Source organism: Corvus hawaiiensis, chromosome 6, assembly GCF_020740725.1.
Source record: "Corvus hawaiiensis isolate bCorHaw1 chromosome 6, bCorHaw1.pri.cur, whole genome shotgun sequence".
Classification (NCBI taxonomy): domain Eukaryota; kingdom Metazoa; phylum Chordata; class Aves; order Passeriformes; family Corvidae; genus Corvus; species Corvus hawaiiensis.
Genome location: NC_063218.1, coordinates 45280888 through 45303484, shown reverse-complemented (window position 1 = coordinate 45303484; position 22597 = coordinate 45280888). Strand labels below are relative to the sequence as shown.

Below are 22597 nucleotides of genomic sequence, written 5' to 3'. Positions count from 1 at the left end.
ATACATAGGTCAAGGGCAGCTTTTTTGATTTAATACTTCAACTGTAGATTTAATTGTTTGGCTAACTTATCATTCAAATCTCTACTAGTCACATAATAGCCATGATGCATAGAAGAATCTTGGTTTTAGTCTGAACAGGTCTCTTTTTGTCTTGAGAATTCTTTCTCTTGTTTAACACCTTCTCTCTGCCCTCAAAAAAACCACATTCAACTTAACTCATCTGCATGTTGAAAGATTTCCTGGAGACGTGATGCAGTGGGTAGCAATGGAGCTTGAGCTGGAAGACAGGAGTTGGACTGACTTCTCCATTGACTTGTTATGTGACTTAAGTGAATACTTTCAGCTCAGTGTCTCAGTTTTCCTATTTGTAATGTGGATGAAATGCTGGTTCCTTCCTTCGTTTCTATGTTTTGTGCTATTTACTGCCTTTGCTGTGTGTGCGGACTCTTCCTTCTCTGCTCCATGGTTGTCAGTGTTTCAGGAGTTCTTCCACCACCATAGATGCTGTTAGAGTAGATGAGCCCTGCAGGCTTAATTTTAAGGAGAACTTAAAAGTAGCTCAGTTCCCAGCTGAGTACCTGCTTCTCATGGACTCAATGTTTTTTTTTCCTGTGAAATAGTAGATTAAGAGTTGGAGTGCGTGTGGGTTCATATGGGAAAGCAAACCCTCCCAGTCTTTCAGGTTTTCTTTATCTCTCAAATAAGTTCCTTTACTTTTTACACTTAATTTGCTGCTTTTTCCTAGTAATTTTTGAACCACTGTGTCTTAGTTGCTTTTTCTTCATGTATTTTGTATGATACTACTTCTGACTTTAGTCTTAGAACAGGGTGTTACTTTGACTGGTTCCATTGATGGAAAAGAAAAAAAGAGTTCTTTTCTGACACCAGGTTATTCTGTAGCAAAGGACTACTTGTGAAACAGGAGAGAGTTCACATAAGAATTGAAAGAGCGCATTTGTACAAAAACCCAGTGAGAAAAGCTCTACTGTCAAACCGGCCCCGGCTGTTGAGGCAGATGCCTGGCTTTGCTTTTTTTGTTTATATTCCAACAAATCAAAGTTGACCTGTGTTGTTATCAGAGTAGAGCAGCAGGTGCAAAAAAATAACTCTGCTGCCAACTCAAACGAAAGGGTAAGACTAATACCCTCTGGGAGGTATCGAGGAGATAACAGAGCCATGCCAGCAACTGAATTAACGGCTCTATTTACGGTGGGTTTTACTTAATAACCTGCTCCTAACACTGACACATAAATACTCCATTGTATTGTTTAACGCAACCTCTGGAGAAATCAATGGAAACAGGATGGGCAGCTCTTGCTGTGCCAGGTGAGAAGGAGCAACGCCACAGAAGCATTGCTCTTCTAACCACCGGTAGGAGGGAGACAAGGAAGGCGTTCTCGGCTTTTACAGAAGTGCGGAGACATCATTTCCCACAACTGCTTGACTTACCTGCAGAAAGTGGCTACAGAGCAAGGAAACCTCATTCCCCCATTTTCTGGTTGCTTTTAATAAAGGCAGTGAGCATAAATAGGTGGTGGCATATATGTAAAGTACTGTTCCAGTGCCATGTGGCTCTGGGAGGCTCACAATCCTGGTAGCAGGGGGGGAGTAAGCCTGCTGCCACACCCAGCAGTAAAGCAGACAGCTGTTGTGCCGCCACTGGAGTGGGATGCCAGGAAAGTGGTCTTGCAATCTGTTACTCTTTTCATAACAAATACAATATGAAGAAACCGCATGGATACAGCTGGGCTCCAAGTAAATGTTTACTAAAAACACGCAAGCATGAAAGACTGAGTGGTAGGCAAAGTAATGGTCTGACAGAAGCTTTCTGAAACAGGGTCAGTGAGCTCCACTGGGCTGTTTCAATGATAGCCACCCACTTGGGGACAACTTCCTTTTCAAATAGAGGCTCACCTTGGGATACCTGGTAGTCTGGGGAGGAATGCAGGGCAAGCAGGCGTCCTGGATGAAGCTATCCCAGAGGTGGGATCAGCAAGTCCCAGCTTGGTACTGGGGAATGGGGTAGAGGAGTTAATAGCCAAATAAACCCTCTCTGTCAGCTCTGCAGAATGACCCTTCCCACCATGAACCTTGTGTTGCCTCTGCTACATCTCCTCTTTGAAATATGCTTTTCCTATCACATCTGCAAAAAGTATGATCATATTGTGGTTAGTCAGGCAGTGGGTTGTAACATGGTATAAATACTTCTATCAACTAGGCTGAATCCCCAGAAAGCTGCATAGTTTAGCATAAAATTATTTATGCTTAATTTCCAGCTTCTCTGTCCTAGTTAATTTGTGCTGCGACTCTCACATATTTAATGAAGAAGCACAATCAGTTTGTTGATTGAATGAATCAATTAATGTAAAAAGTAGTAGTCCAAAGGGAAGATTTGCACATTCCCCAAGACACTTTGCTGTTTTGGGTCTCCATCCCAAGTTCCTTATTCTGTTTGGTTCTCACTCAGAAATCAGCCCTAAAGAGGAACCTTGCAGTTTCCAGGCAGATGCCCTTTATTAAAACAAAATATATGAAACAGAGTTTACAAAAAGGCGAAAAAACACAATTGCTTTTTTTTTTTTTGAAAGTAGGCAAATTAGTGGTTGTTACTGTTGAAAACCAGACTAGTCCCATAGCAAAAGAGAAGTGCTGGTGGTGATAGTGGTTGAAGTAAACTTCCACATGAAATACTGGCTGCTGCTGCAGTATATATCCGAGTGGTTGTTATGTCAGCAACGAGTCAGCATCTAATGAGAGCCAAACATGAATACAAACACAATTATTACTGTTATTATTGTCATTATTCACTAACAACTGAACAGTCACACAGGCCATATTGGCAGTATGGAAAACAGTTCCCTCAATATGCTGTTACTCTTTAAAGCAATGGAAAGAGAAGCTGTCGTGGAAGGTAGAGGGAAGTGGTTGGGGAACCAGAGCCAAGGGAAAAGGAGAAGGTGTTAGAACATGATGGTAATATTTTGTTAGCTGATGAGGTTCATGCGTAATTATAGATGTGTGGCTTGTCAAGTTACAGGGCCATCTAGAGTGCTTTTTGGCCATTTGTATATTTAGTGTATTGTAAGCAAAAGAAAGGTGTTTAGCAAAAGGAGATTAGGGAGATGAGTTGGCTCCTGGTTAGAGGAAGGATGTACCAGAGAGATAGGAAGGACATGAAAGGAGGTGTGAAGTTGTTCCATGAGGTGTGGTATTAAGTGCTGAAAGAAGAATAAAGAGCAAAGGCAGTTTTTCCCATTATTGTGTTTCCAAGACTCTGTATCCCTGAGGCTAACCTGATGAATCTATGGCAAATGACTTCTAAATATTCAGGAAAAAATGGTTGACCCAAATTATCATGAACTTGCTGAGGTGGTGCAGACAGTAATGAAAGCATCGCTATTTACCAGTCAAAGCCAACTCTGAAAAATGAAAAAGAAAATAGCCTGCTTATTTTTGGCCAGTTTTTAGTGAATTTGTCTACGTGTTCCAAACATTCTAAGAATACATTACTGCGAGTATAATCCAAACATCTATCACAAGAAATAATTTTTTTTTCTTGACTCTCTTTTGTCTCAGCTCCATGATAGCAATTTCACTAATATTATATGGATCTGTGCACAGAACTTCTGCAAAAAGGAGGAAGAGTTTTTTGACAGTAAAATAAATGATGATATTATTCTTTTCATATTCAAAAACTAGTGGCATGGCAAGAAGATGCACATCTAGCCTGTGATGTGACAGAAAAGCATGAGTCTGAAACACCAGATCCTTGTTAAGTGGCAGGTTCCATTTCACTGTTTTCTCTGCTAAAGTAACATGACAATGGGTAAAATTTGCAGAAGTGCAAACCTTTGGTAGTTAACACTGTCAGACACATCTATGCCTTGAGGACTCTCTTCACAATCTGCCTTCTGTTTGCTTCTGATTTAGAAAAACAAACAAACAAAAGCCCTCCTGTTTTAAAAATCTTCCTTTTATTTTCATTTTACTAATGAGTACCTTGAAAATTGAAGTCAGTTCATATGAAGATTATTGGGAAAAAAAGGGGTCAGGGAAAAACAACCTATGAAACTTTGCATATAATCAAGTAATTTTTTTTTCTTGCATTCATAAAGTGAACTTTGTTCTCTCTCAAAAAGGAAACTGAACTGTGGTTTTGTCTTTAAATTACATCGTTAAAAGAGAGATAAGAACCAAACCCAAACCCTGGAGCAGAGGGATAGCTCAGATACAGATCTAGATCCTAACTTTTCTACCTAAGGTTCTCTTTAGTTAAAATATATATGCAAGATTTTGAAGCATCCATATGAACATGTTAAAACAACCACCACATATCTCTTACAAAAGTTGCCTTGTAGTGCATCATGAAAATAAGATCTTTAGTAATAAAATATTCCAATCAAGCTTTATTTGATTTTGTTTATCATGATCCTATCTGTAATGTAGGTATATGTTAAACACTCCTTTTCTATTCATCTTCCTTTTTCTGGTCTTTCAGTTTACCTTCATGTATACATTTAATATACAAGGTTCAAAGAAAACAAAAGAATAAACCAAAGTCTTCCTTTCCAAAAGCCCACAACAGTAAATGATCAAGGTCTCAATGTGGTCTCTGAAAGCTCACCAAGAGCTCAGCAGTTTTGCACATGCAAAGGTGGGTTTACGCATATGAACCACAGCTGTATACTCCAAAAATATGTAAGCATAGAAACATGCACTTCAGAGAGGTGTAGTAGGAAAAAAGATTAGCCCCAAAGGCCCGAACCAGAATCCTGAATACTACGAATTTTGGAGATTATTTAGAAAATTTTATTATAAAAATGTTTCCTTGAATTTTATAGTCATAATGTGATTCAGTAAACAGGTTTTGTTACTATGGCCCAAAGGCACATGAGGTGGATTAAAAATGAAATGCATCAAATGCTCAGTATGTTTTACAACAAATACTGAGTGTGATCAGAGTGTTTCATCATATGAACTTTCTTCAAAGCTTTCTAAGAGTTTTTCAGTTCTCTTAGTTGTGAGTCTTGAGGTTATCATCAAACAGGTCAAGCTGCATAGATTGTCACCTCAGTGGTACCTTGTGGGCCATAGCAAAGCGGTCCAAAGTTGAGCTTTTTGTTGTGAAGCAGATGCCTGTGAGTAATCAGCCTGCAGATGATTGTTTCCCTTGAGGCTTCTTTCTGCTCTATAGGCACTTATAGGTATGGAAACAAGGAAGTGCGTGATAGCTACAAGTGGATCTACATGGCCAGAAGAGATACTGGCACGCTGCAGAAAAGGTCACATCTGAAAGTGAGCCATGGCAAGGATGCTATCTTATCTGGGAGTCTGGCGCAGACACCAAGGATGAACCTGAGACCTTTGCAAATTAGACAGATAAAGATCATAAGGCAATCCTTGGGTCAGCCATAGCTGTATGTATTGACACACTGGCTCAGACTAGGACCCTGGAGCCTTGGTAGTAATGCACATTAAATGAAAGGGAATAAAAAACCCCATAACAGAAGACCCAAAGCTCACAGTAGCATGCAAACAGGCTTTCAACATTCATATATTCAGTTTGTGCCTGCCCTTACCACCACTGGAGATGTAAAATAGCTGGTTGGAATGCAAAGCAGCTAATTGATCATATACATTACAAGTACAAGGCATTTATGTTTCCAAAGTAGCCATGTGTGTAAAACAAGTCCACGTGCTGTGTCGTACATGTCCTTTGTGATGTTTTGAAAACTCTGCCCACTTAATAGTCTTTTGATTTTTCAAGAAAAGGATTAAAAGTCCAGATTTTGTTACTCTTCAGTTGCAATTATCACTTGGTGTTATTTATTTTAGATTACTGTGTAAGTCTTTGACTATAATCCAAGATGCAGTAATGATCTAAAATATTTAACATACTCTGTAGATACTTGTTCCATAAACTCCAAGCCCTGAAAAGCAGGGATTGTGTCTTCACTGTGTACATAACACACTTCAAAGAAAATAGGCCTGGGTGAAATCTACATTTGAAGTTCAGCCATGATGGTAAAAGGGGAAAAATGGGGAAGAATCCCATAGGTAAATATGCCAAAAGAGATCCACCCTTTTGGACACGCCAGGAGGAGCTGCACTGAGCTTGTCTCAGCTAGAAGTCACTCCTAGACTTTGCATAGCTTACAGGTGGAGTCATGGCTTAGTAGTTTCAGTCTGTTTTGCCCTAGACGTCGTTGTTGTGTTTTGTGCAGAGTGCATGGCTTTACCAGAGGGATGGCTGGAGGCCCCCTTCCCCTATGGGCCCCTTTCCCCTATGGGCTGCCCTTCCACGTCCCCTTAGTTCACATCACAGTTGTGTCCATGAGCAACTTTACAAATTGGTATAAGAGCAATCACTCTGGTTGTACTACTTTAGGCTTCAGTCACTTTCTCTGTACCGCTTATTTGCCTTTCCTGTGTTCAAAATTTTTGTGTCATTTAATATAAGCTGTTCTTGAAAGATTCTGGTTCAAAGAAAGGAGAAACTCTTTATGTGGATGTTAAGATTCATTGGGTTGAATGTGGAAATGGGGATCAGAGTAATTTATTTTCAGAGCACACCTGTAGTGCAATAAAATAATTCGCATAGAGTGCACTATACAGTGTTCAAGGTTCAAGGATTTGTAAACATGTTTTTTTGCAATGCTGCATTTGCTCGGCAGGCAGGCCATGGCTCCTTGCTCTTTCCATTGCCACTGTTTACTCAGAGTGGTCAGGTGGTCATGGAAGAGAAGAAGAGCAGAGCAAATGACCTCCTGCTACAGCCAAGTTGCTGGGTTGTGGCTCAGCCAAAGCTCGTCTGGACTCCAGTGAGAGCTTTCACTAAGAGAGGCCTTCAGGGTTTGGTCTTAGAATACCACCTGATACAATGAATGTAGGTGAAAGAATTGGTTTTTTAAAATGCATTAATCCCTTATAATAGGACTCTCTCTCTGGAAAGAATTTTGTTGAACATCTGTGCACAGCTATATTTAACTGTGCTGGTTGAGTAAAGTGTTATTTGCATAGTGTTATAACTCCAGAGATGGCACCTCTTCAGGGGAACAGAATGGGAATGTGTGTACAGACACTTGCTGTGCACAGACATAGACGTGTGTTATGTGTATAAAAATACATGTGATTATATACTCATATGATATTTCATATGTGATTTCATTTATAATGTACCATGTCATAGTAGAGGGACAGATCTCAAGACTTTTTGTATTATTTGCCAAAATCTCAGCTCAGCTAGAATCCCTTTTTAACATGGTTTCCAGAGGAAATGAGGCTTTCATGGTTTTTCTGTCTTTTGGCTTTTACATTTGGCCTGTAACAATCTTTGAGTTTGATCGCCAGTTTTAATTAAATTTGATATGGGGATAGAAGTCCCAGAGATATGAAGTTTTTACAGGATTAATGAAAACTGGCTGCCAAGTACCGAAGGAAAATCCATTAATACTTGATCTGAAAGAAAGAGTGACGCTTGAGCTCACTGCTTTTGAGACAATGAGATATTATGAATGCCCCAACCGTGGGAAAAACTTCAATCAGCACTCACATCTTACTAGACACTAGAGAATCCAACCACAAGATACACATTCATAGGAAACCAGGCTTCATTAGTTACACAATTCACTTTGATATATGGAATATAATTAAAAGAAAACTGAACATCTTATGTGTCCTTCCCCTTGAGGTTTCACACCCTTTAACCAGGTTTGTCTGTACACTGGGGAGGTTTGAGCTTTTGGCCCTGAACTAATGAGGAACGTGCTGCTTCCAATATCCTGACTCAAAATCTTTTCAAGTATGGGATGAGACACTGCTGTAAGCATAAAATCTTCCATGAATTTTTAGCAAAGAAAGGCATATACAGGATCACATGAAGAAAATACCACTTTAGTTTTCATACAGAAAATATTATTGAGCATAATGCTGTATGCTTCCAAGCAAAGGTGTGGAAGTTGTTAGTAGGACTTTATACTCCACCTGAGCAAAGTGCTAGAATGATTTCCAAATAAGGAACACCCTTGCATAATGTAAAGGAAGTGACCTGAAAATTTTCAAGACACCAAAAAACTCATTCCTTGAATAATACACAGAACTTTGGCAAAGCTTTGGTTAAAGCTAAATCCAGTCCTCTTTCTGTGATTAATGTCATATAGTAAATTCTCCCTCTTAGGCACAATTGTTCCTACAGGTGATACTGGAAATGAATTAAGTTATTCTGGTTGAGATAATTTATTTAGCTTCCAAAACCAGGATGTGTTGATTGATTAAATTGTAAAGCAAGTTTCATGGACATTATTTGAAAAGAATATTAATGTTGTTCAGGGATATGGTGAAGAGCAACTGTCTGCTAGACTGTGACAGGGAGAGGACATTTTAAAGGAAAATAACTAAAATCCAAATCTCGGGAAAAGGCTGTCAGAGTTCTTTTCAGATCTCCAACATGCATTGGTTTTAGTTACTGCTGGGGTAAAAATGCAAGACACATGATTTGGTTTATTTAACTATCCATAGCTTCAGTTGTTGAGTCAAAGTGTCATCGGATCTTTTGGTTTGGAAAGTCACCTGATTAGTTATGAAGAAGAAAGAATTAACTGAATTTTCAGGACAAAATTACACAGAAATCATTTCAGTTCATATGCACACGTTTCCCCAGACATACTTGTAAGCCTTTCGCACAAGTTATGAAATCTGTGTAGGGTCCCAGAAACTACAGAAGTTGCAGAATACAAAACCACATAACACAGCACTTGCAATTCTGAGATAGCTTCTGTAAATGTGACTTCAGATCAATGGATTTAAGTTATGAAGTGCATGTTACAATTTTTTAAAAACAAGTGAATTCAGCAAACTAAGTTTCTAAGTGTGTTTTCCTAAACCTCAAGTTTTATAGTTTTCCCGGAATAGCTGGTGTGCTACCTCACCTCTATTTGATACTGTAATAAGGTCTTTTTCATTAATATTTCATTCATTCATACCTAATTGTCTTTAATGATTTAAACCAAAGTTAAAAAAATAACTTGTTACGTCATCAACCTGTACAGCCTCAGAAGTGTATGTATTGACGGTCAAACATACATTATTGCTTAAAAGTTCTTATACATCAAGTATATAATTTAAATAAGCTATAGGCTGAACACCTTTATAGGCATGATATTGAATTCAAATGCTTCTTCACACCTTCTCACTCACGATACTAAGTCACTTGGCCTATACACAGGGCAAAAAAATGTCTTCTAACTTGTAAAAATATACTGACTGATGCGATAGTCATCTTTCATTTGGCCACAATGGGGCAAGAAGTATCTCTCTCAATTTTAAATATTTTATAACCCCATATACCTACGATGAGAAATTAAATCCTCCTTGCTGGTGGTCACTGAATCACAGTTTGGCTAGAATTAAAAGTGGAAAGCAACTGCCAAATCATCCATGGTTTGATTTTGCCATTCTGTGTAGCTACCAAAAAAAAAAAAAAAACCCTAAACTAGTTTATATTGTGAAGCACCATTCCCTGCCCTGTGATAAACTTCCTTAAACTTCCTAAGGCTTTAGCTTTTTAAGCAATTGTCAGTAACCTCTCTCTCTCCCTGTCCCTCTCTAAATATATAGGGGGATAGAGGGGTGGGAGGGGAGAAAATAGATACTTGTAACTTTTAAGTTACATGATTTATTTTAAATGACAGAGGAAAAAGCCAATCCAAGTCCTTTCCAGATTGCTCCTTTAAAACCAAGGCTGTTAAGTGTTTCTATTGACTCCTTCTCTTTTACCAAAAAAGGTTGCTGGCATGAGCTTTTACGGGGTAGAGATGTGCTCTCTGTGGATGTTTTTTCACTGGCCTCAGTAGATAAACAGCCAAGACCAGTGACTTTGTCCTTCACAAGTCCATTTTGTATTTCATAACCTTTTTAATTCTAGGGTGAAGGCTGGTTGCATGCACATGCCATCCTGATGTCTAATGTTTTGTTTTTACAGACTTTGCGGCTTTCAGTATTTTTGAACAGGGGCTTGGTTTTGGTTTTTTTTTTCCTGTGCATATAAGAATTACAATCCAAAACCTTTGTAACATTTAACAAATTACTTTCCCAATCTCCTCAATAATATCTTCGGTTATAATGTATGTTTTTAAACTTTACAACTTCACACAACTGAAAGATAATGTAAAACATCAAGAATACTCATCACTGGGGAATTTCGTATACTTTCATTGGAATGATTAAACATGGGATAAATGTAATATTTTTCTAGAATATCATACAAGTAGGGGTTTTTGTTAAGTATAAAAAAGTAAAGGACAATTTTACTCATGGTGCTAATGCTAAGATACACGGAAAGGAAAGATTGCTTAAAAGAGGGAATACTGTCTTGTGGGTGGTGTCACTCTAAAATATTGATTCTGTTATAACAGTGGCTGTCTCATTTACAAGATCTTTGACCATCTGATTTATTTGGTGGTTTGAAGTGTATGATCTGAGATATTTGTTACCAAGAAGTGTTACAGACACTGCTGACACAGATCAGATAAGAAACTGGGTCAGCTGACAAGATATTCCCGGGAAGGCTACCTCCCTGTAACATTATGTGTAGCCTTCTGTGCAAAGGATTTTCTGAGCAGGGGGTGTAGTCTACTGTATAGTTTCATTTGCAATTATTGAAAAGTTCTTCCTCTCTCCTAAAAAAAAAATAAAAGAAAAAAGAAGAACATGTTTAAATCATATTTCTCTTTAAAGCAGAAAAAAAAAAGCGCAAAACTGTTTGGTATTTCATTTCTCAAAGCTTGGCAGTTTTTGTGTATTGCTCTGTCAGGATCCTTGTCTTTTCATTCGGCTTCTTTTCTGATTACAGATTATTCATTTATGGATGGGCAGCTGTAGAAACTTGCTTCTTGCATATGCAAATTAATCATGGTAATGTTTATCATAAGGAGATTTTGTGGCAGTGGAAAAGGGGTTGTGTCAACATGTTCTTGATTTCAGTTGTATCTTCTTCTGCAAATGGAATTGGCCTCCTTGCTTTACCTTCAGTGGATTTCTTTTTTTTTTGCCATTTACCTCTTGGACTAGACACCGCTCACTAAGCAAGCTGTTTGATTCACTTACAGATCATGATTTTGGAAGGAGCTGGCAGAATGAGTATCAATTCCAGCAGCAATCTACTCCACCAGCAGCCTTCCTGGACAGATGGATATTCTACATGCAATGGTAGGAGGAATTCAACTGCTCTGAGCCGTGTTCTTTTTAGGGAGGCCAGGGGAAAGGGGCTGCTACACCTTTAAACATGTACAAGTATTATTTAGTAGTACTAAATTACTGGAGTTTCACTTCTGGTAAGAAAAATTTCCAGTTACTTTATTTGTAAAAAGCTGAACTTGCAAAAGGAACCAGTTTATTGTTCATTTCCTTACTGGCTCTTTTTCTTAAAATTTAATGGTGTTGAAAGTGCCAGAAATTCTCTCTTCTCAGTCCAGAATCCTTTCTCTCATACCTTTACCCCTTGCGCTTGCTCTGAACCAACATTACTCTTTAATGCTAATCACCCCTCTGGCTTTCCAGGGGAATAGTCTTTTGCTTCTTTGCTGTATTTGCTTTTTCTGCTCAAATTACTAGATAGCTTTCTAATTAGACTGGCATTAGAGCACTAGATAGCTTGTGGCTTGTGATTTTATCTCTTTTTTTCTACTTACTGTTTTCTGATTATATATCTGCATACATAAAAATGTATTCATATATATTCTCTCAGTATAAAAATATATATATAAACCTATATCTTTATGTATAGTGCTTGACATAAGTTTAAAATTCTTTTCATTATTCAATGGACACATAAAACTTAAAATCTAAGCAGACAATCTCATACTGCAGTTATCCTTCTAATCCAAATAATGCTGCAACAAAAGTTACAATTAAAGTTCCCACTTAATGAAATGCTTATGCTTTTTTATGTGTAATTTCTAAATACGCAGGAATACATCAACATGTGCTTAATGAATGTGCCTCTCTGTCTATAACAGTGTCATAGAGAAAAAAAGTTCTATCTGAGTTTCACTTTTCCCACAGGATTTCATGGGTGGAAACGGTGGGGGTCTATGTCAAATTTCCAGTGTGAAGCTCCTCAGGATTCACTTATGTTTTAGAGAGACAGGAAGCTCAAAGCTCAGACCAGCCTGTGCAGTAATTCACCACTTCACTTACTTTTTATCTAAGATACTTTTTTCCTCTCACTGAAGTATCTTTGCTAACATTAGGATTCTAGTGGCCTCTGAAATCACTTTACTCTTCTGAAGTGATAGGAATACAAATCAACCTCCTTTTCCGGGCATATATGACAGCTCCAGCAAACCTTTTTTCTCTGACATGCCACACTTTTAATACTTTCCACACTCATTCCCCAAATCCTTCAACAGGAGGATGAAGAACAGTCCTGCAAACTCCCTAAGTTACTTAACACAGGCCTTGTTGGCTAATACTGGTAAAGAAGGCTAAACAACTGTGGGGATTGTTTTTGTGTTACCTGGAAACTGTGTCCTGTATCTCAGCAGAAGAGACCTGAGGTCTAGTGCACCTGAGTTAAGGTGATTTCCTAAAATGTGCCAACTCTGATGCTTGTGGTCCTCTAGCAATATCCACTGTTGTCAGTATTTCTTGCTGTGTGGTTAGTCTTATTCTAGAGGAGACTGGGAACAGATTGCTGCCATATCTTGGAGTGGGGCCACTGCAGAGCTAGGCCATGGCAGTCTCTCCTCCTTCTGCAATCTCTCATTCCCTCAGCCTTAAACACTTCATGCACTTGTGAACATTTTATCTCACCGTCACCTCTGTCTGGCCTAGTCTGTTTTCCTCCTTTCCCAGGGAATAAATTGCACTGAACTCTGTGAGGACAGACCAAAGCAGTCCTGCCTTTGCTCTTATCTTACATAATGATCCCATCCCATGTACAATTTCTTCCATTTGCACATGTAAATTATTGTCATGCAATGACATACAACTGAGAGCAGTTTAAGAGATTGCGAAGAAAGGACTCAGACATTCTAACAAGAACGTTAGACAGCTTCCATAACTAAAAATGAGTTTTACAACTACATTCAGAAACCACTGTACATAATACAGCAATAATGTTCATCCATCAGAATGCCAACTCTGTCATGAAACCATGGCCCACACTGATAGGCTTTTACCATGGAGCAGTATGAGAGTGCTTTAGCTTTTAACCTTCCCTTTTCTAACCCCACAATTCATATTCAGCTCTTACTAAGTTCTTACTCAAAGGAAGTTTTCATGTTACCTTATGAGAGTTTTGGAAGGCTTTTCCATCATTTTCTGATACAATAAAATCATTTTCCCATATACCCCTTTTCAACAGTACTTCTGTAATGTATCCTCCCTCAGAGAATTTTGGTGTATTTAGCCAACATTAAAAAGTTAATTCCTGCAAATCAGTCAGCCAAGACGTGTAATGAAATAGTGCCCAATTTTTAGTTGTAGAACTGTGGCCAAAAGCCCCGCAATACCTTCTCTAGCAATAGCTACGGAGCCAGTGTTAAGCACTGAGAAAAGCATCTAGATCTGTAGACTTCCAAGGTGTGCAGTTTGGCTATAGATCTTTATTGCTGGTGACTATTATGCTATCAGAGAGAGTAAATATTTTTTTTTCTTTTCCAGTATCCAGTAGCTTCTATGGAACCCAGTGGCATGAAATACACCCGCAGTACTGGACTAAGTTTCAAGTCTGGGAGTGGCTGCAGCACCTCCTTGATACCAACCAACTGGATGCCAACTGCATACCTTTCCAGGAGTTTGATATCAATGGGGAACATCTGTGTAGTATGAGCCTGCAGGAATTCACTCAGGCAGCTGGGACAGCAGGACAACTGCTTTACAGCAACCTCCAGCACCTAAAATGGAATGGTAAATAGATACTAGAGAGAGACACATGTACAGCGGTCTGAGTTCTGAGATCTTCAGAAGTCACTTACGTTCCCCAGAGACCTGCCTGGCAGATTACATTTGCTATGTTTTCTATTTGGCTTACAGCTCATTTACTGTATTGCTAAATTTCTTAGATATGACTTAAGGCAGAAATCTGAAGGACCAAGAGGAGACAGTATGTTTCCCGTTCCAAAAGCAGCCCTCTGGCACAGGTGTAGAAGTTGCTGCTTGGAGCTAATACATTTGATTCCTCTGTGCTCATTCTCATACCTACTATCTGCCAATTTGCTTTCTTGCAGGCCAGTGTGGAAGTGACATGTACCAATCTCATAATGTCATTGTGAAGACAGAGCAAACAGGTGAGTAGCAGTTGGGTAAATTGTCTTTTGAAAAGGGGGGACCTTCCAAGAGAGACAAATAAAAATGGCATTAAAAATGGAAAGTGTATCGTGCAGAATTAAAGAAGTAATACAAATGTCAGTCAGTGCCTACTTCTGACATTTCAGGTAATACCATGTGCATGTGGCCACTTTTCCTGGGAAACCTCTGCAGTATCAGCAGTCTACACTGATGTTCAGAGTTTGGACTAGTTTGAGGAGCTCAATGGAGGCAGCTTTGTAGAGGACTTCATTCTATGCTTATTTCAGCAGATTTCAAAACAACTATTAACAATATGCTCAGAAGAAAGAAAGAAAGAAAGAATATATTGTGCTGTTAATGTTTGAAACTGGAGGACATTTCCAAAAAAAACTGCTTGAAGAGAAACCAAAATGTTACATTTTAATTTCTTCATGTTTCAATGAAACTGAAATTCAGGCAGTAGTTTGTTTTGATCAAATCTGCATTTTTCCTGTTGCTATTCTGTTTCTGAGTGTGTTCATAGCTAGATCCCTCTCCTCCCAGGACTTTGTTTCACTGAGAAAAGAACTTCAGCTTGGTTCAACCGTTCTCTTTAGGCACAATTATTTTCCTGGTTCCTTTGCCAGATCACACCTGTCCATATCCACACACTGTCTATCCCACTAATCCCAGCCTCTTTGTATGTAGGTGTGTCCATGAGCCACGTTTTGATATCTGCTGGCAGAACAAATACAGATCTGTTGCATGTGGCATCTCCAACAGATACTGTCAGCCTGTTTATCCAACTAACCTGCTGGAGCCCAGCCTTTCCAGCCAGGGACACTATCCACCTTCTCCTTGCAGCAGGCAAGGATTGCAATCTGCAGTCCACTCCTGGCCTGTCCCATATGGGAGCTGTGCATGAGGCAGCCTCGCTGCTTTCCATAGAGGCAGCTCCAGTAATCCTTTTAAGTCCCCATTTATGAGATCCTGGTATAATACTATTTCCTCCTCCTACTAGAGATGAGGGCAAAGTACCTCAGCTGCACATCCTGGAAAGGACTAAGTGATGGATGGTTCCTCCTGGATGTGCTGAGTCAGGAGTGGCCTGGTAGGGCTCTGGTGATGCCAACCACGGGCAGTGGGAGTGGGCGCTGCATGTGGGGGAGCAGGAATTGTGGATTAGGGCTGCTGGGCTCCTTGTGAGGCAGCAGGGACAGGGCTGGTGGTTTTGAGGGGAAGCCCGGCTCACTCCAGTAAATCATCACAGCTGCAAAGACATGGATACTGAAAAAGGCCAAAATGGGAAGGTAAACACTGTCCCCGTGTTCTGGCTGGGTAAGGCCTGTTTTCAGAGGCAACATTAGGCAGATCAGGTGTCCAAGCAAGCAAAGGGTGTGTGCTGTTGTAGGAACGCAAGCTCTGGGTGCCCAAACATGCAGCTGTTAGTTAGCATGCCTGCTGAATTCCTATGTCATAAGTGGTAACGTAGCCAAACATGATGATTTACCTGTAACTCATTTTGGGGTTTTTGATTTCATTTATATGAACATGAAAAAAATTAGGTTTAACCTAGATTTGAACCTTGTATCTCATCCTTTTTGACCTAGTTTCAAAAGAAAAAGAGATTTTTAAGGCTTCTGACCTTAAAAATGCACTGTGAAGGAAATAATTTCCAGACCAGTGTTCAGGTCATAAAGACAATACTTCTGTTTTGCTTATATTGATCCATATGACCAGAAGGTCACTAAAAATTATTCCTCTTTAATGATGAAGGTGGTTTTTAGGTTAAGGATGGGGACTTGGTGTGCCTGGAATAAAATGGCCCTTCATCTAGGATTAGGCTTTGATGTTTCTCACTATGTGCTTAAACATGAAGCTCTGTTTCAGAGAGGACTTTCGAGTTCTACCATTATAGAAATAAGTACTCATCATAAGCATCCTTCTGTTTTACTAGATATTTGAGAACACTTTCATCTCTGTGGCTCCAATGCACTGTCACAATCATCAGGGGCTGAGAGTTCAGGACTGGATTGGGTAGAATTAGAGTTGATCTGGCATAGGAAACCTCCTCCAAGGCCAGGCATAAGTGATATATTAGTCAGGAAAAGGAAGAGCATACTACATTATTTCTGAAAGTCTGTGCTTTGTGTAAATACATTTGCCTGAATATGCAAAACTCCATGCATAATTTAAGTGAAAGGTAATAATTTTGTACTTAGCCCCTTCACTTCTTGGTTCCCTTGACAACTTTTTTTTTGCACATTCTTAATTGTCTTTGTGCTCAATACTTACCTCTGTGCTAAAAAATTTTCTCTTAGTAATTTGATTTTCCTTTTGGTCCTTTGCCTTCAGATCCGTCATTGATGGTGTCCTGGAAAGAAGAGAACTATCTTTATGACAGTGGCTATGGTAGCACAGTAGGTAACTAACATCACAATACTTCGTGCATTCTGAGATGGCTTTATTGTTGTCTGAGGCTATTAGTTTAAACATCTTCTTTTTAATTCCCAGAGTTATTGGACAGTAAAACATTCTGTCGTGCTCAGATTTCCATGATGACACCTAGTCACCAATCTTCTGGTAAGAAACTTGTAATTATATTTTTAATTGTTTGTCACTTGTCCCAGAGCTACCGACATGCAATAGTCTCTGTGGTGTTCTGTTGTAGGATTAGATCTGAGCCTCCCGTAATTTTAAACTAAGCAATGATGATTCTGACAGATTTATTAGCTGTCATTATTACAATAGGTTTCTTTAAAGAAATACTTCTGTCTTCTCTCTGTCAAGAGAGAGATGATCAAATAATCTGTAATCTCCACATATCTTTTAAAGTGACTGAGTCAAAGGGGTAAACTCTAGTGCTGGAGAGACGAGACATTCCAGCTACACCATGCTTTTCTGTGGTATGGGCAAACGAGTGCCCTATTCCTCCCCAGAGGTGCCCGTGATTCATGCTGAGTAGGTTGCTGGGTTTGGGGCCAGGTCCGGGTTGGCTGTGGGCAGGCACCAAGCCCCGTGCCCAAATGCACCGGCACAAGGGCTTCCTCCTGCAGCCTTTCTCAGCTGACTGCAGGGTACTCACTGAAACTCCCTTGCCTTCCATGAGGGAGAGTAAAAACGTGCCTGCTAAAGGGCAGGAGAAAGGGCAAACCTGTTTGCTGTAATGCCTGGTGAAAGCGCAGTCTGTTCACACGTGTCAAAGGCCCTGTGGGCCCTGTCCCAGGGGCTGGCACCAGGCCGGAGGTGGGAGAGTGAGGCAGTGGGAAAAGAGTGAAGCAGAGATGGCAGGGGAGGAAGAAAGTGGGGAGGGAAAGGTGGGTTCTTCTTAGGAGGCAGTTAAGCAGAGATCTGAGGGAGAAAGCAGTGGAAGTCCTGGGAGGATAAGAAAGGAGAGCACAGTTGCTGTAGACGAGGCCTTGCCCTGGGGGCAACCCTGTGCTTGTGCATATGGGCAGCAGCCCCGGCCCCTGTGCCCGCCATCCCCTGCGCCTCCAGCCTCCAGAGCTGCATTTGCCACGTGACATACAGTTTAAACTAATGCTCTCAGCTACAAATTAAAAGAAAAAAAAGGAGAGAGAGAAAACTTGACCAGAAGAAAACCACAAAACCTTAAAAAACTCCAACCAAACACCCTGTTTGCTTTCTCCACCACCTCCGCCCACTCTCACAAGATGGCTACCGGGATTTCAGGGCGCTCTGAAGGGCTGGGGACGTGTCCGGATCCTGCCATGGTGTGTCTATCCGCTGACTGCTTAAGCCTAGAGCTAGGGTGGCACGCCAAGGGCACAGCCTCCTGTAAAAACTAAATTTGTATATCCCGTAAAAAAATGGCTCATTCCTGAATCATATGCAAATCATGTGTAACCTTTTGTCAAAAGTTTTGCAAGACGGCTTTGTTGAAACTGCATCATAACTCTTTTCATCTGTCAGGCCTCAGCCTCCTAACACGGCATGTTCGAAACCAGTCTCTGTGTAGGAGCTGTGGCAGAACAGGAGTCTATTTACACAGCTAAAATCCAGAATAAATCACTGGCTGGGCAGAAGGCAACTGAAGTTCCAAGAATAAATCTCCAGCTAAGCGGAGCATAACAAACATTTGCAAGCGAATTGTGGGATTTTAAAATGAGAAGGATTTATATGAGGGCAAATAAAGAACTGGGTCCTGCAGTCCGTACCTGGAGTTCCCACAGGCTTTTAATAACATATGGGGAATCATAATCTGAGGAAAGGCAGTGAAATAAGCCTCATTTTACTTCCCCCACACCACACCCCCCTCCAAGCTGAATGAGGTTCAGGCTAGCTCATGCTTTTTGAGAGTGGGAAAGCAAAATGACTCAGAGCACGTTTGCTGCTTGGGGGTCAAGGACAGTAATTTATCAGGCGCAGAATAGCAGAGGTTAGGCCCATCCCCATGGGCCTTGTTCAGTTTATGTTTCCAGTTATGTATGAATAAAGCAAGTGTGTGAATAACTTTGCATCTACCTTTTCACATGCAGTTATTGCAGTAGCTTGTGCAAATCTGACAAGTTTCTATGCAAATAAATATTTCCTGTGAGTCATTTTCCCATGCAAATGCCTGGTTTCCATGAAAAGTATGATAATTGTACATTCATAGAAGCTGGGAAAACATGCGTGGGACCTTAAGCTTTGCTTTATGGGATTCAGGGACAAGGTATGCTGAAAAGCAAACACAGAAGGGGCTCCCTCTCAGGTCTATCCCACAGATTTTGTGAGACTTAGAGCAATCAGATGAAAGCTATTCATTAAGTACAAGAGCAGAGCCAGGCTGTGGTGGTTTGGGGGCGGGAGGGTTGAACGTGCAGACTGCGAGGTAGGTTACAGTCATGAACAGGCAGAACTTCTTTTTTTCATTTCTGAAGAAATGCTTGTGCCAGAAACTCTATTCCTCCTCTGTCTGGCTGCAGGTGATAAAGTACCATTGATGAGAAATGGCTTGTTCCTATGGCTCTGAGCCACAGAAAAATATATGCTTGTCCTGCTGCCAAAAACTCCTTCCAGTGCAGCCCCTTTCCCCCACCGTACCCCCCTAAACAGCAGTGCTGTGCCAGTTCATTATGTTTTAGTCAGGTAGGTGTTCTGTGCATTGGTACCAGCACATACATTTCCCATTAGATCATCTCTTCAGGAACAAATAAGCCCCCAAAGATACGTGCTTCAGCAAAGACTAAGATAATGGGACAATTCAGGATTCCTTTTACAGATGTGATCATCCTATTTTTCTCTCTCTCACACATAACATGAGGTGAGGTATTTGTTAATCAAATTTACGTTTCAAAAGCCAAATGTTTACCTCTGCATTCATTCTTTATTCATCAATGGCCTCTTTGAGAAGTGTGCTGATTAACATATAGTACAGAAAACAAAACTCTCCCTCCTCACTTAGATTGCCTTCCGAAAAGTGATTATCTTTAGAAGAGATATTTGTTCTTTTTTGTGGTTTTATTTCTTTCAACCTGCTAGTCAGTGGAAAGCCTTTCATCAAATTTACAAATAGCTTTCATTTTCTTTCTCTGCAGACTCTTCAGACGCAAAAAAATCTCAAGATCATACCCCAAAGTCGCACACCAAGAAGCACAGTAAGTCAACATCCATGCTTATGATGGTGGTTAGTTGATTGAAGGAAAAAGAAACAAATGAAAATCAGATCCTATTTGAGAGGGAAGAGGAAGTATTTTGAACACAAAACTCATTAAATCATTATTGTGATTCAATTCTCCAATGATCTGACTGTCTAGTACTGCTTGTTTACATCATTTTTTGACTCAATATTGTTAAACTTTTCAAATTGTTTTTATTGGTGAGGACCTATGGGGAAGCAACCAGAAACCAGCTTCCTCTGCCCTGTGTTGAGCTGGGCCGGTGGAGTGGAGTAGAGGAATGATGAGGAAGGCCCAGGATTAAATCAGGAGGGCCTGTGCGTGGGCACAGTCATGCTCGCCTGTGCCTGCCAGGTGCAGCACACACCACAGACCCTGCTCAGCATCGCCTTGCAGAACTTCTCAAGCATGACATCACAAGCAAGCACCTATCCCTCAATCTTACCATGCTATCCCCTGATACAACAGTCTTTCCACTCCCTTCACCTACATTTTCTGCTAGTTTTTATTCAACCTGACGCTGGAGACAGGTTACCATAATTGTGATTTCTGTACATTGTTCTATTAATATATTGAGATTTTTTTATGCTGAAGTATCTTGTGCATGTCTTTTGCATCCTGTGCAATTCCCTGATTATAATAGAAAAGCTTAATATTGGTCTTTCGCTGCATTTTGTGGTATTTGGGTTCATCCTGTTTCAGTATGACCTCCAGATTATTTCTCTTCCTGACTCCTCTTTTTACTCTCTTCTGCCACTTTGCCCAAACAGAACTCCTGAATTTTATGTCTGTACACAGATATCTGGGTGAGTTTTTTTGTGTGTGTATAATAAGGTTGTTACTGAAAGGATTAGACAGGACTGGTCTGCAGAAAGACCTGTGAAGAACTGAGGTCTGTCAGCTTGTTCAGCTTGGAGAAGAGAAGGCTGAAGGGTCACCCATCCCAGTCTACAGCTTCCTCAGGGATGGCAGTGGAGGGGGAGGTGCTGATCTCCTCTCTCTAGTGACCAGTGATAGGACATGAGGAAATGGAGTGAAGGTGTGCCAGGGAAAGTTTAGACTGGATGATAGAGAAGGTTCTTCACCCAGAGGGTGGTTGGGCACTGGAACAGGCTCCCCAGGGAAGTGGTCATAACACCAAGCCTGACAGAGTTCAAGGAGTGTCTGGACAATGCTCTTAGTTATGTGATTTAGTTCTAGGACATGCTGCGAGGAGCAGAGTAGGACTTGATGATTTTTATAGGTCCTTTCCAACTTGAGATACTCTGTGATTCTAAGAACTCAATTACAGCCCGGGCATACAAAACAGGTCACATTGGCAGTATGAGCTAATCCCCTTCATTTCCAGTTTCTTCAGTACTGCTCTGTATCATGACCATAAGTTACCGATGCCTAGATAGGCTAGGTCCACCGCATTTTACGGGGTCCAGAAAACAATTATAATAATAAAGAAAAATTAGTTAGATTAGTTGACTGAAATCTAATTCTACTTACACTGCACTGTATACCATTTTCAAGTTACCTTCACATCTTTGACTAGCTTGTTTCCTTCTAAATTTGGTCTAATTGCATGCTTTTGAAGTCAGACCAAAGGACTGCTGTCTTTCTGGCTCACCTTGTCACTGTGTTTGTTATTCATTTGTAAACTACTTCATCTGACTTGTTGCCTTCTTTTTTTTTTTTTCTTTTTTTTGACCTGGACTTTCTGGTACCATCTTTATAGTAACTGTGAGATGTATTTGTGCTTAAACTGGGAGGTCTACCTGTTGAACTTGGAGATCTGTTTTTGTCTTTTCTACACCATGGTCAAACTTTTTAGTATTCCTTTTACATAAAATTTTGGCTGGCCAGTTTTGTCATTATCCCTCTATCCACTCTACACCTTCTTACTTATTCATGCAGAATGGCAATTCACCTCCTGTGCCTTCTGTCTGCCTTTTAAATGCATGGAGGTTCGGTGCCTGCTTCACGGTAATCTCGGCTGTTTCATGTGCCGCACAATAATATCAGGGTACACGCCGTGCTGTAGACGGGGATCAGCAGAAATGGCAAATGAGATGAGGGGAAGGCTTAAACATGTTCTCTTCAGGGCGAAACAGTGCCAAAGGCAGAAGGAAGCAGTGGGTGGTTTGGACTCTGCTTCCCCTGCTTGCTGGGGCCCCTACCTGCCTGCCACAGGGCTCAGACTGCCAGAGGCTGACACTTACTTCCAGTGTAAAGGCTGCCAGTGTTTTTCACCTGTATATCTCTGAGGTGGGGGTCCTGTGCTCCAGAAATTATGGCCTGAGTGTTCACCCTCCATAGATGACATAAAAATTGCAAGAATAGCCCAGAGAGCTCTTGAAAAACTCCTTCCTGCCCCTTTCTTCTTTCAGATCCTCGAGGAACTCATCTTTGGGAATTTATTCGTGATATTCTTCTCAATCCTGAGAAAAACCCAGGATTAATCAAGTGGGAAGATCGGTCAGAAGGTGTCTTCAGATTTTTAAAATCTGAAGCTGTGGCTCAGCTGTGGGGAAAGAAGAAGAACAATAGCAGCATGACTTACGAGAAACTCAGCCGGGCTATGAGGTGAGCTGGAGTTGCTGAGGAAGACTGTGGCACATACACAGACAAACTGGATGGAGAATTTGTTTGACTTTTAAAAATGATTTGTCAACAGCACCAGTTGCTTTCTCTGACAGTGTCTCACTCTAATTTTGAGACTG

At 40.5% G+C, this 22597-nt stretch overlaps 1 protein-coding gene across 1 annotated transcript in view; it reads left to right on the top strand.

Moving 5' to 3' along the window:
- Nucleotides 1–22597, top strand: part of EHF (ETS homologous factor) — a 33963-nt gene that overhangs the window by 7218 nt on the left and 4148 nt on the right. The window contains exons 2-8 of the mRNA XM_048308250.1: nt 11106–11205; nt 13663–13908; nt 14229–14288; nt 16624–16692; nt 16783–16851; nt 19809–19868; nt 22265–22460. Coding sequence (XP_048164207.1) covers nt 11109–11205; nt 13663–13908; nt 14229–14288; nt 16624–16692; nt 16783–16851; nt 19809–19868; nt 22265–22460 — 797 coding nt within the window. The 5' untranslated portion in view covers nt 11106–11108. The remainder of the gene's footprint in view (nt 1–11105; nt 11206–13662; nt 13909–14228; nt 14289–16623; nt 16693–16782; nt 16852–19808; nt 19869–22264; nt 22461–22597) is intronic.